The sequence below is a fragment of the Rhea americana genome, unplaced genomic scaffold (genome assembly GCF_003343005.1).
Source record: "Rhea americana isolate MKP2758 unplaced genomic scaffold, rheAme1 scaffold_146, whole genome shotgun sequence".
Lineage (NCBI taxonomy): Eukaryota > Metazoa > Chordata > Aves > Rheiformes > Rheidae > Rhea > Rhea americana.
In genome coordinates, this window is record NW_028185550.1 from 120,165 (window position 1) to 133,328 (window position 13,164).

At 40.3% G+C, this 13,164-nt stretch overlaps 1 protein-coding gene across 1 annotated transcript in view; it reads left to right on the top strand.

Moving 5' to 3' along the window:
* REL (REL proto-oncogene, NF-kB subunit) overlaps window positions 1–13,164 on the top strand; it is a 37,529-nt gene that overhangs the window by 2,089 nt on the left and 22,276 nt on the right. Inside the window, exons 2-3 of the mRNA XM_085299141.1 lie at window positions 5,250–5,392; window positions 8,654–8,802. Of these exons, the coding sequence (XP_085155267.1) occupies window positions 5,300–5,392; window positions 8,654–8,802 (242 nt within the window). The 5' untranslated portion in view covers window positions 5,250–5,299. The remainder of the gene's footprint in view (window positions 1–5,249; window positions 5,393–8,653; window positions 8,803–13,164) is intronic.

Below are 13,164 nucleotides of genomic sequence, written 5' to 3' on the forward strand. Positions count from 1 at the left end.
GCCTGCCTGCCTGCCTGCCTGCCTCCCGGCTAGGGCTGCGGGCAGGCCCAGCTGGGCGGCGGCGCGGCGGAGCTCTTCCGCTCAGCCCAGCGCCTGCCCTTGGCGCTGAGCCCTCGTCCGGCGGCCGTGCGGAAAGGCGAGCGATGAGCGGCTCGGGACGTGCGGATCGGCTGCAGCGGGCCTTACAGGGCCGTAAATCTTCAGAGGCCTCCTTGAAACGCTTAGGCGTTAAGCAAGCGCGCGGGTCGCGGGTCTGGGACGGACGGATGCGTCTGTAGGCCAAAGACTCCGCGGTGCTCAGCTGGATCCTGTTCGCGTAGGAACGCAGAACAGAAATGGTGCAAATGCAAAATAATGTGCAGAGGGGACTGCGTGTTGAGTAATTGCATCATTTGGCCTAAATTAAACAGTCTTTTAAAAAAGTAGCTTTCTGGCATTTTCTTTGGGTTTTAAAAAAAAATCCATCGGACTTGATGGCGTTAATTACAGTGACGCTTCCGGGGAAAGATGCTCTCCCACTTCCAAGTTAGACGCGTGTGTTCTGCAATCTGTTACCAAAGTGTAAGCTTTGTACTTTTGATACATATATATGCATATGAACTATCAGCAGAGAAATAAAGTTAGTGGGTTTGTGTGGAAGATGTCTTTTAATTGTTGTTGTTGCTATTATTATTATTGCTTAACTGAAGCAGGAAAGAGTACTCTTTTCTTACCTCTAGTACATTCTCAGTGTAATTAGGAACCAGATAAGGAATTTTTCGGGAGGGGAAGTTCTTAACTTCCTGGTACTAGCTATACTCGCTAGTTTTTTTAGTGCTTTTTTTTTTTTTTTTTTTTTTTTTTTTTTTTTTTTTTGGTGGTTGCTATTCTGTAATGTCACACAACAACGAAGAGGAAGTTCATGAGAAGTTTTGTCTCTGTTAGACTGCGCAGTTTATGGAGTCCTAGGGAGATTGCTGCTTTCTGAAATATGTATGTAYTCACACTCTGGGTTATCTTAGATTGAGGCAGAATGTTCTACAGCAGACCTTCTACCGTGGTGTTTTTAGCCTGAGCTGCTGCAGGAGGTTGTAAGGGTTTATATTACCTGCTCTAACTTTTTGGAAATGGCTTTTGCTATGGAGGGTACAGAGTCAGTGGAGTTCTGCGCAGAACAGTAATGCTGGAGTTGAAGGGCAGCGTTTTTCCCATCTGTATTTCACTGCACTTAAACCATATGTTTTGGGGTGGTGTATTCACATCTTCCACAAAGGTCATATTCCAATTGCTCTTGTAGCCCACACCTACTTTGCTTTCAGGCTCAAATATTGCTGAAGAATATGTTCAAGAAATGTTCTCCGTGTGAGAAAACTGCAAATTCTGTGATGCCTCCAGAGCCTGTTTCATTTGAGCAAAGCAACAGGAGAAAGTATGATTCCACTGTCCAGTTGCCCTTCTGCTTGGTGGCATTTTGTTTTCCTCCCATCTCACTGCACCTCTGAATATCCTCATCCCAAAGGTCCGGCTAAGTTTCTTCCACTTCCTCAGGAATTTCACTTTATAAACACAGCCCCTCATTTTAAGGTGAATACTTTGCCTAGTCCCCTTCTCTAGCCTGCAACACACATTACAGGGTAAAAAGACTTAGTCTTTGATAACTCTTCAGCAGATATGTACAAAGAAGTTGCTTCTGAACGGGGGAGTAGGAGATAAGTGGGAAGCCTTTATTTATATCCTTTAGTTTTAATTCTAATGGCTTAGACCATGTTAGACTTTAAACTGTCCCAGACTCTCATCTTGGGGAAGTCTGATGGAAACGCTGGTTTGATTTTTTGGGGGGAGTTGTCTGTCCTCTTGTTGCTTTTTGCATTGCTCCTACAGATCACAATATAGCAGCCTTTTGCTCTTCATTGAGGGTAACCTGGCTGAGTTCTCCCTGCTGCTACTGTTTTTTACCTTTTTTCCTTGCTTGTGTAACAGGGATGCTTGGTCTCTTACATTTCCTTTAAAATTATTTATTGGAGCATTGAAGGGCAACAATTTTGCAATTTAGAAACCAACAGGCAGTTTGTAATATGTAGCATAGTATTTCTATTGCTGGTATGTGTATAAGTGGTTACAATCACAAACGTAGGTGAAACTCTAAAGTGCTGTCTAAGTGAGGGGTTAGCTAGATTTTTGTTTGCTTCCATTTCAAATGCTTATCTGAGTAGATGTGGGTAAATAGGTAATACAAGCAGCCTTATGTTTCTCTTACAGGATTAGTGAAAGAGTCTCCGCTTTGGACATAGTTCATATTTCTTTGACAAACAAAATAAGATCTAAAAAGGACAGATCTTTAGCAACTTTGTGGGAGCTAGCAGGCTTCTGTGTGTGTGTAGATTACGAAATAGTTAAGCCATGACATTTCACGAGTGAGTCGCTTATTTACAGAAATAGGGAACACTGAACAGACCTCCACTTCGCTGCAGAGTGCTGATAACACCTTTAGTTCACAGAAGCACTTCTATGTGTTTCCCCTCTACACAAGCCATGATGACACTGATAATTGTGGTGGAGATGATAACATGGTTCTTAAACAGGGAGAGTGAGAACCAGGATAAAATGAAGTTTAGTATTTAATCGGTGGAGGCTGCCGCATCACCAAGCTCAACTTTCCCACAAACACACCTGCTCTTAAGCAGTGGGTTTGCCTTCAATGACATTTGTTTCAACCACAGTCCCCTAATGAGTGTTGAGCCCAGAGTTCTGAAATAGGCAAGTGCTCTTAATGGGTGAGAAAAAAAAAATCTCTTAAGCAGGTATTACTCGAGCATGAAGGGAAATTTGGGTTAAAACAGAGTTAAAGATTTGAAATGCTTGTRCACTATGGTGATTTCACATAGCAAGGCTCTAGCTAGTTTGACCAATATGTAATGTGTGTGGGTGTATTGCGGGTCTGTTCAGCAGCTATGAAAACATGCATTTGTCTCCAAAGAAAGATTATTAGTAGGCACTTTACTCGAGTTCTGTCACTATAACATCTAAAATAGATTTTTAACTTAATATATAGATACATGTCTGTATTTGATRCACTGCATTATCTAGGAATGAAAAAACAAGATTCTTTTTTCGCTCACTTACACGATAGAAATGGGAGGCTAACAAATGCTCAATAGTCACTCCTTTTATTGTCTGCTGAACTGTCCTGATACATGCTAGCATAAGTAAGTTTTAAGTGTGAAAGTTGCATGGCCATATACTGGTGTGTGGGTTTGATTTTGTGCGTAGTTGAGGCATCTGATTCCTCTGTGCAGTCAGCTTTGCATCAGTTCTAGACTTTTTCTTTTGTTATTATTGTCYATCCCTCCCCACCCTTTGCTGGCATTGCTCATTTTTCAGAAAGACAAAATATGAAAACTTATCTAAAAGATCTGAGAAGCACCTGGAAAATTGCCTATCCTTGTAAGTAACTGGAGCTAGAGTAGTGGCTGATGTGTATTTAATGTGACAGCTCATGGTCTATTTTCAGAAACTGAATTTAAATCTGCTGGGTAGAAGATGATCAATTTCATTATTGCCATTTTGATAAATTTTTAGGAAGCAATGTGAAACTGTAGTTCTCAAATTTTGCCACCAAATACAGCCTGAAGTTGAAATGCAGTTTGCCCTTTAAAAGGCATTCAGTTGACAGACTTTGAAAAGGCAGGTAGTGTTGGAGACAGTTCCAGCATCAGAGCTCCTTTCACATGCTCCTATGCCATAGCTGTCTGTAAATGTCTTCAAGTAAAACATGCATACCGGTAAGACCAAGGTGACACCTCAGAGGCATGGTTCTTTCTTTTCGTTCTCTTAATTATTTCATAATTTAGTTTACAGTATTTTCTTGCTTTGGGTTCTGAACTGCTGCAGCATTAAAAGTCTTTTGCAACCAAGAAATCCCAGTCAAAGTTCAAGCTTTGCGTTGTCAGATATACCTACCTAAGTCTCTGTAAGTGCAGCAAAAGAAAAGTTTTTATTATGGAGTTAAGATTGGAATCCACCTCTTGACAAGACTCATATCCTACAGAGGTGTTGGCAGGCAGAAGGAAGTAGGGGAGCTTTTACCCGTTTAACGTTTTCAATACTCTTAACTATTTTCCGTATTATGTTGATGTCTAAGCGCTATTTTCAGAGCTGTACCACAGGATGTTGCCTGTCATGTTTGTTTGTCGTGTTCACTAACCCTGCTCGAGTAGGATGCTATTATACGAAGATGACAGAGAGCACAGTAGGCATTTCCATAAGCTATGTTCTTCTGATCATGTAACACCATGATGATTCAACTTCTACAGTATTTACTTTCCCTCTGTTGTTTGTTTTTCACATGCCATCCCACTGTTGTCACTGTTTGACTGACTGTCCTGTTTGGTGTTTTCAGATATATTAAATAGGTTATTATTGGCTGTYAGTAAAAATTACTTTAAAAGTACTGATACTTAGGCTAAGTTGTCTTTTTAAACCTTTCATTAAAAACAGTTCTGATGTCTCTCATTCTTGTCTGTCACGTTCCCTGAAAAACCTCTTTTGACAACTGCCCCTTAGCCTTTACTAAGATTTTTGCTATGTATAGGGAGATCCTGCAACTAGAGCAGACCTTGTGGGAAGTGGGCACGTCAAACTGTAGAATTCAGTACCAGTAGTCATGTATTTTCTGAGCCCTCAGTGATGGTATTCAAACCAGTAGTTAGTTTTTGTTTTTGTTTTTTTTTGTAATTTGCATAGTTTCTGCTTCACTATAATGGGAACTAAATAAATCAATTCTGAGGAAACATCTTCACTTTCAGAGGATATTCAAAGAACACAGTACTGACAATGTCTGTACTTTGAGAGGACAACTATTCCTAAAAGTATAGTATAATTAAAAACGTCAGCTTTTCCCTTGAAATAATGATCTTTTTCTTCCATCGTATAAAATCCTCTTTCATCAGACATAGCTTCTGTAAGCTATTAGAGAGTTTAACTTCCAGGGGAAATGGGGGGAGGGCAGAGTCCTCTGCTAATCATGTACATGGCATTGATAGATAGAGACTTCACAATTTTAAGTCTGCTGTCCCCTCCTTACCCCTCACCTTTGATTGTGTGTATACACACTGAAAGAAGATTGCCTGAAAAGTGAAAGAAAGGTAATATCAAGAAATGACTCTAGAATTTCTAATTCTCGTGTAGCAGCTATCCGTATAGCTTGTATGCAGCTTTTGCTGCTTTTTAGTCTCTACTACTAGTACTGAAAGTGTTTTGTTTTTTAAAAGGTGGCCCTGAACCCTACATTGAAATATTTGAACAACCCAGGCAAAGGGGAATGCGTTTCAGATACAAATGTGAGGGAAGATCGGCAGGCAGCATTCCAGGAGAACACAGTACAGACAACAATAAGACGTTCCCTTCTATACAGGTAACAGTACTTTTATCCAGAATCACCATTGCTCGCATTAACATTGTACTGTAGCTATGTGTTTGACTTGGTGCAGTAAATAAAGAGAATGTTCCTCATTTCACACTCTACTAGTCTTTCTTTGGCATCCAAATGCAGTTGAAACAGATTGGAAAGTGAGTTCTTTGCTGCTGGTCATTAAAGATTTTATTCCAAGTACCAGAACAGGAAATATATAGGTAGGTAACAAAGCACCAGTACAGAGAAGCTCAGAGTACTGTTATTTAGTGTTGAAGAATCATTTGTTACTAGCATTTTCTATGTGTATACTTGCTCTAGTTTTTTAATTATGCGATCTGGGTTTACTTTAACTATTTGGGCTGTAATGTGAATTTTGGGAAGGCTCTGAAGGAGGTTGTCTGTGTACAGAATTTGAAAAGGCCAGATTAACTGCTGGTGCAGCATAAAAGAACACACTCTACAGGAGGAAATAAAGTAAGAAAGTGACTTGCAGCCAGTGATTCAGTGGTTAGGTTCTGCAAAAGAAACTACCATGAAGTATATGAAGTCTGTGAAGTCAGAAGGGGATACAGAATTTAAAAGGGAGCTGAGAAAGAGGAATTATGTGGTCAAAGCACCTGCATTATGGATAGGTTGGGAAATCCAGAATGAAGAGATTCAGGCTAGTCCTGACAGCTATGATCAAAGCAGARACAAAGGTGTGGAGATGGAATGGAAGTGTTTTGGAGATGTTGCAAAGGAAACAGTAGCAAGACTGGCAGTTAACTTTCATATGCAGGACAAAGGAATAYGTCTGAGAAATCCTAGATGAGTAGGGTAAGATAGAAGAATTTCTGGTTTGCTATTGTAAGTTTTAAGGTGATAGTTTTTCCTTTATCTCTTAAAATCTGGAGAAAATCTTTGAGAGTTGAGATTAGAACATAAATGTCAAGTGTAAATGGAAATTGTCAGTATTTGCAATCTTGAAGTACATTATGGTCCCCAGGAATGGAAGCTATGCATCTATGTATCTGCAGTGTGTGCAAGTATGAAAAGAATGGAGCTAAAGATGGAGTCTTTGGAATTGTAGCAGAGAAAGAGATGCAGAGAAGGTGAAGTCTGAAAGATGCAGGATAGTCTAAGCTGAGGCATAAAAGCCTCAATCTTCACCTTGAGAAGAGGTAGAGTTTGAAAACGATGGTATTGACAATGGTGTACTGAGAAGCAGAGCGAGCGTTTACTACGCAGAGCAACCAGGCTGCTGTGGAAGCTGGTCTAACTCTGAAGCCAGAATTGCTAAAGGAACAAGCAAATAAGAAAGTGACCCCTTTACTAGCGTAGTGCCAGAGCTGGTTAAGGAATACAGGAAACCAAGGAAATCTTGCTTAATTGTTTTTCCAATGTTCTACCAATTGAAGAAGAAACTATGTAGGTGTCTGGAAAGAGTAAATGCTTTCACAGACCCTCAGCCTGAAGCAGTAGGTCCTTATCAGGGCACAGATTCGATGGGCAGTATGAGCATGTGATCCCTCTTAGCCTGGACTGTACTGCACGTGAAGCTCAGCTACAACCTGAAGAGAAGATGGGATTTGATGGGTGACTGACAAATCCTGGCATAGTTCGTTCTTTACTACAGGTGACCATTGATGGCAAAGCTGTTTGTCTCTGATAGAAGGTGATTTCTGGGTGAATTCCTGCCTCCCGGAAGACTGTAGGAGGCTTTAGTGCTGATGAGCTGCTAGGGGAGTCCCCTCCAGAGATGGAAACATCAGTGAGGATGGGAACAGAGAAGCCAGGAGGAGATTAAATTTTGTGATACAGTTGAGATGAACATCAAGGAGGAACTGGAGAATCAAAGCAGGTAGACCAAGCTTCAAGTTCAACGGACCGAGAGTGAAATGAGGGAGAAATGATGTAATATTTGAAGAAGCCAAAAGAGAAATGGGAGAGTTTTATTTTAAGGATGAAAAGAAACAGTGGGCTATATGAAGGTTAAGAAAGGAGCCAAATTATAGACTGCAGAAGCTAACAGATGGTGGAAGCTAGAAATGTACCGGTTAAGTCAAAGATGGAGGTATTGATTGAAAACATTCTGGTGAATCCTTAGAGTCTTAGGAGGAGGAAAGAAAGGTCTGAAGGAGAGGAACAGTTAGTTATAGGGTAGGGGAAATAGAGGAGAAATGCCCATCTGTGCATGAATGTGTGCCTCAGCACCTTATATTTGCTTTCAAGTTGTTATGCTTCAACCAATTTAGACCAAACTCTGTTTTTAGATTCACCCACATAACGCATGCTGACTTCACTGGTAGCTTGTCAGCATGAGGAAAGACTTGTATGTACTTGAGGTGTGTGTGTGTGTGTGTGTGTGTGTGGAGTTAAGCTCATGACAGCTGTGAAGGCCCTAATAGGAGGCTGAGAATTTAATGCCGCTCTTCCTGATTATTCATCTGAGAATTAAGAAAATAGACTTCATAGGAGCTAATATCAGACGGTCACTGTTATCCTACTTAGTCTACAGGTAGTTATCCCTGAGACTCTTTAGAGYTTTTTGCCTAAGATCTTTGAACCTAGTTACGTCCTTCAGTAAGCATTTCTGTGTGGTCACCTGGGTAGAATTTTACATCTTTCCTTATAAGGCAAGATAAGATAATGAAGTATGGCCTGTCATGTTTCGTCTTAGAGCGTTACGAAGTATTTTACTGTCAGGTCTGAGCTTCTGTAGCCTAAGTATTATCTCTGGCCTTTTTCACAAAAATGAATTGAATTCACCTCAAGAGCCCTGATGATGTAGTGAAGTAATGGATCTCTAGTCTCAAAACAAGAAAGAAAAAAAAAATCCCTAGAGACTTTAAGGCTTCCTTCCCATTCTCACAGTGTAGTAGTGTAAATTAATTCAATGAGTTGAATGTCAAATACTGGTTTGTTTCACAGTGATGAGTGAAATTTTTCTTTGCAAATCATCTGGCAATGGTGCCAAAGAAACTGGTTAATTTTGTTGGTTTAGTATTTCACAATGATGAATGTTTTTTGAAAACTTTCACTTTTCAAATGTTTTGCCAGATGCTTGTATTTTTCAGTGTAAAATGAACTTAACTGAAATGGAATGAGCAAAACTTACGGTACTAGCTTTTCTTTTACAAAGCAATAAGGCAGTTTTCATTGTTGTAAAATGATTGTGGTGTTTCATCCATGGAATATTTTAAAACAAACTGTTTTCTGTTAAATGTGGGGAATTTACTCAATCTAATMTCTAAAATCTAGAAAATCTCTACATTTTTGTAGATTCTGAACTATTTTGGAAAAGTCAAGATAAGGACTACATTGGTAACAAAGAATGAACCCTACAAGCCCCACCCTCATGATCTAGTTGGCAAAGACTGCAGAGACGGTTACTACGAAGCAGAGTTTGGGCCAGAACGGCGAGTCCTGTCGTAAGTAATGGTGTTGCTTGGGAACTAGATTAATTATGCAAGTGATATGCTGATCTTGTGGTCTGAAATTCTGACCAGAGATTAAGAGGACAATTAGTATGCCATCTCTGCTGAATTTTACTARTCCACCTCAGAGAGAGGGCAACTTTTTTCTTTGAAGTATATCTGTTCTTTTCAGTACTTCACTTCATCTTTTGTCCCATTCTTTTTCTAGCCCATTTTCTTTGCTTTTTTTGTTCCTCCGTTATCTATCTCCCTTTCCTTTCTCCAGCTACTTTACTTTTCTAGTCTTGTTCAGTAGCATGTCTTGCTCTTGAGCTTGACTTTCCCACATTGAGTAGGTAAAAACGATAAGTAACARAATGGGTAGTGACAGTATTAAAATTAGTGCTTTCATGGGGGTGAGACATTTAGGGAAGTTCTCAGTTCACATCTTCCATAGGAATTGTGTTTGGGCTTTATGGAGACTCTGTTAAACAAAAATTTTTACTGAATGAATGTCACATCTTTTAGAAGATTGTGGTTGTGAGATCTAGAAATGTACTATTAGGTTGTCACTGTTTCCTTGGCTTGTGTTTGCTTGGGTTGTTCTTGTTTTGTTTTTTGTGTAAAAAATGGATTCTGCTGAAGCCCATAAAATCCACAATTGTGGTTATTGTATTAAAAGTTTCTAGTAGACTTCTTAAGTTTTCTTCATTGTGAAATAGGTTTTATTTTGCAGAGATGATCTTAACAGCTTTTTCAAATGGTGAAAAAGCTGGTGTTGCTTGCTCAGCATGCGTGTTAAAACAAGGTTTCAAGGTTTCCCAAGCTAGCTATCCAAACATGGTATTTGCCTGTGAAAATCCTGCCCTTGATGTATTGAAAGATGCATAGAGTTGACTGTAATCCTCATAGACATGATAGCTAGGACTAGTAATGCCGTGATAAAGAGGAAATCATTAGACAGAAAACAGCATATGACCAAGACCTGTATATTGTGCAGCTCTAGAGCAGGCATACCAGAGAAGGATCTATTTGTGGAGACAGTGAGAAAAATTCAGGCTTCATATAAGATCTCATTCTGAGTGCTATTCAGAAGGATGTTAGGAGTATTTAAAATATAAGACGTGTCATCGCATCCAGTTGTAAGTCTACCAATGTCCTTTGAGGTAAGGTAAGAACGAAGAGAACTGTAAAAAATGTAAGCTTCAGTTATTTCCTTAGAAGGGAATTTAGACAAGCTGCTGTTCATAGTTTGTGATATAGTATATCTGTAAGTAGTTTTTTTTTTGAGGTAAATGTAACTGAGCTGAAGAAGACAAAAACTGGGAAGAAAATATGGTAAATATTTCAGGGTGTAGATTTATAGCTCTTAAGTACTGCTTTTAAGTCTGAAGTGATTCTGTTGATGTTAGGAGAATTACTCCATATTTATGTGGGTTTAGTCAGTAGAACACTGTTAAAGGAGGAAGGTGAGGAGTCTGTTTGATGATGATTGCCTGATGATGAAATAAACAGTTCTAATAGTGGAGATGGTTTTTTAAACACACAGCCTGGGCTCAGCTGATTGTGAATGTGCAAGCATATGTATTCAGGTAACGCATATCATGTTGATTTGACTGTCTTTTGCTGTTACAGATACAAACAATTTTATTAGTTTATTGTTCCTAGCTGTGTTCACAATGTTCACCTAATCTTTACTGATACCGTATATARAGAGATTAGTAAATGTAATTCCTCTAATTCTCCCCCCCCCACACACACACAGTGTAATAAATCTCTAGAAGGGTAGAGCTCTCCCTTCAGGCATTTACCTCTCCTTTTGATTGCTTTTTAACTCATCCTCACTGGCCTCTGCAAATACATCTTACATCATCTAAAAGGCAGCTGTAGATGCCTTGAAACTGTTAAGAGACCCATTGCCTCCCTCTGACCATCCATTCACCAGCTTCCTCTTTGTCTTCTGAAATCAGACTTCCTCATCCAAGGTCAGAGGATGTCTGCAGTTTTAGCCCATCCCACTTCCTGCTGTCATCTCTGTGGCTTCCGATCTGAAGAGAAAAACCTGATTCTCAACCCCTTTTCTGGTTATGTGTTACATATGTATTACAATTGCAAGAAGACACTGACAATAAATTTCCCTCTTGGCATTCTCGTGCACAAGGCAAGCCTTGTGCAGGTGTGTCTTGTTCTTGAATCTATTAGCTACAGGATGTAATGCCAAAAAGCATTGGGATGCTCTGCATATATTTGTTTTGATCTCATCTGCATTATATGCATGGATATAATTAAATACTGTTTTTCGACATAATGTTTCTCCATTTCATCAAAAGCACTTCTGGTCTTCTGCTATATCCATGAGTTCTTCTCAATATCACTGGGTTATAAGCCCGCGTGTTTCTTTTAAAAGATGGTATCTGGGTTACTTTGCCTTCACTGAGCTTCAGTTGAGCTTGACATCTAAGATTCTGATGGGAAGAGGCTCTGAACACTCTCTTTGAAATATTCCCAGCATGAGCACACTTGTATTTTATAACGAATCACTAGTTGCTTTAAGATGAAAGAACAGTATGATGCATAATTGAATCTGGATGTTTAAAGTCATTTTCCTTTTTGTGGCTAGTGACTCAGCCTTCACATCCTTCTCTTGGAGTCCATGTTAAAGAAAAACCTCATGTAATACCAGTGAGCAGGAGATGTCCTCTCTTGGTAGTGGTTCTGGCTGCCTGCTGATGCCAAGTATCCCAAACTGAGCAAAAATCTTTTTTTTTTTTTTTTTTTTTTTCCCTCCCAGATTTGGAGTCAGGCTGAGTAATTACTGTGCTTTCTACTTGTTTGAAATTCCCCATGTAGTTTCAGTTGAACAAAGTGTTCTGCCTGTTGTATAATGATGTGTATACTGCTACCTAAATTCAATCAGCCATAGTTTGGCCACAGGGCCCCCCGTGGCCAAAATGTCAAGGCAAAAATAGGAACGTTCGTGCTCAAGTGGCTGCCTATGTACTAAGTCTTACTTCCTAGTTCACTCTCTCTACGTGGATGATATAGGGCTTCTTTTTTTTGGGGGGGGGGGAAGGGGAAGGGAGGGAGTAGAGGTAAGTCTCTCTCTCTTCTTTTTTCTCTCTTCCTCCTTCTCCCTCTCTCGTCTCGTTACCTTGCTTACTTCCTGCCAGATAAAGGTGATATGAAACCCCACGGGGTTGCTGAGGTTCTTGCCAGTTTCTTCTCTGATTCGGCCCTCTATTTAGTGATAATTAAATAGATACTTTCACTGTGACAGTGCATCTTTTAGAAGAGGTTTATGATCTAAGAGATGGAGCATGCTTAGAGTCTATTTTGACTGAGAGAAGCTTGGTACTCGATGGTTGAAAGATGCAGCGTAATGGCTGTCAGTTCTTGCGAGGCTAGGTGCGACTTTTGTTCAAGGCTAATTCTTCATATATTCGTGGGTGATGCCTTAACTTCTAATGTGGAGCTGGGCCTATTCACAGAGTGGTGCACGTTTGGAATTACGTTAGGAGAGTACCTTGGGGGGGTTTTTGTTTGTTTGGGTTTTTAGCCAGCGTACCCCTTCAATGTGTGCCGCGGTCAAGGCCTAAAGAGGTGGTACCTACGAGATAACGTGGAAACAGAGTGGCTCACTGACATGCAGTGCGACCCTTGAACATCAGTAGGCACAATGTAAAGCCAAAGTGCTGAATCTTGACATGCATTTTATCTGCTTCTAGATGCCCCTGTGAAGTTCAAAAGGAAACTCACGCATTCCTTTAGTGAAGAAAGGTTTGGGGGAGTGAAGTCTGTGATTGTGGAGGATTTGGGACCCCCTGAATGGAGCGTATAGGGTGTCAGGTGGAGCGTGCTGGGTGGCAATTAAAGAGCTCCTATTAACCAGGACGGCCTTGTTCAGGGCAGGGAAACGCAGGACTCCTCTTGAGAGTTGTGGCAGGAACAAAGAATGTCTTCAGGTGGATTAAGGAGTTTTTTCTAGGCAGAGCTCAAGTATTTTGTGGAGTTTCAAAGGAAGGGAATTTGCCAGTACTTCTGGAGCAAGATCAGCAGAGCCTGCTGGCAGAGGCCGTCTTCTGAGCTTTTCGTAACACCGTGAACGTCGATTTCTTTACTTCCTGCTTCACATCCACTCAGCTTTGATGATGTCATGGTTTTTCCATGTGGGAAAGAGTCACCTCACGTGGGACTCCCCCCACCTCCTGTGCCAGGGTGACCTGTACTTGTATGCAAATAAGGAAGGGCTGCAGCTCTTCAGAACTTTTCCATAACTAGATGAGACTTGAAAAGCTGTTTTTACTTGTTTTAAAAATCTTTAAAATAGTGTTTGAGATATTTACATTCCCTGGTTAAAAATTAAAAAAAAAAAAAAAA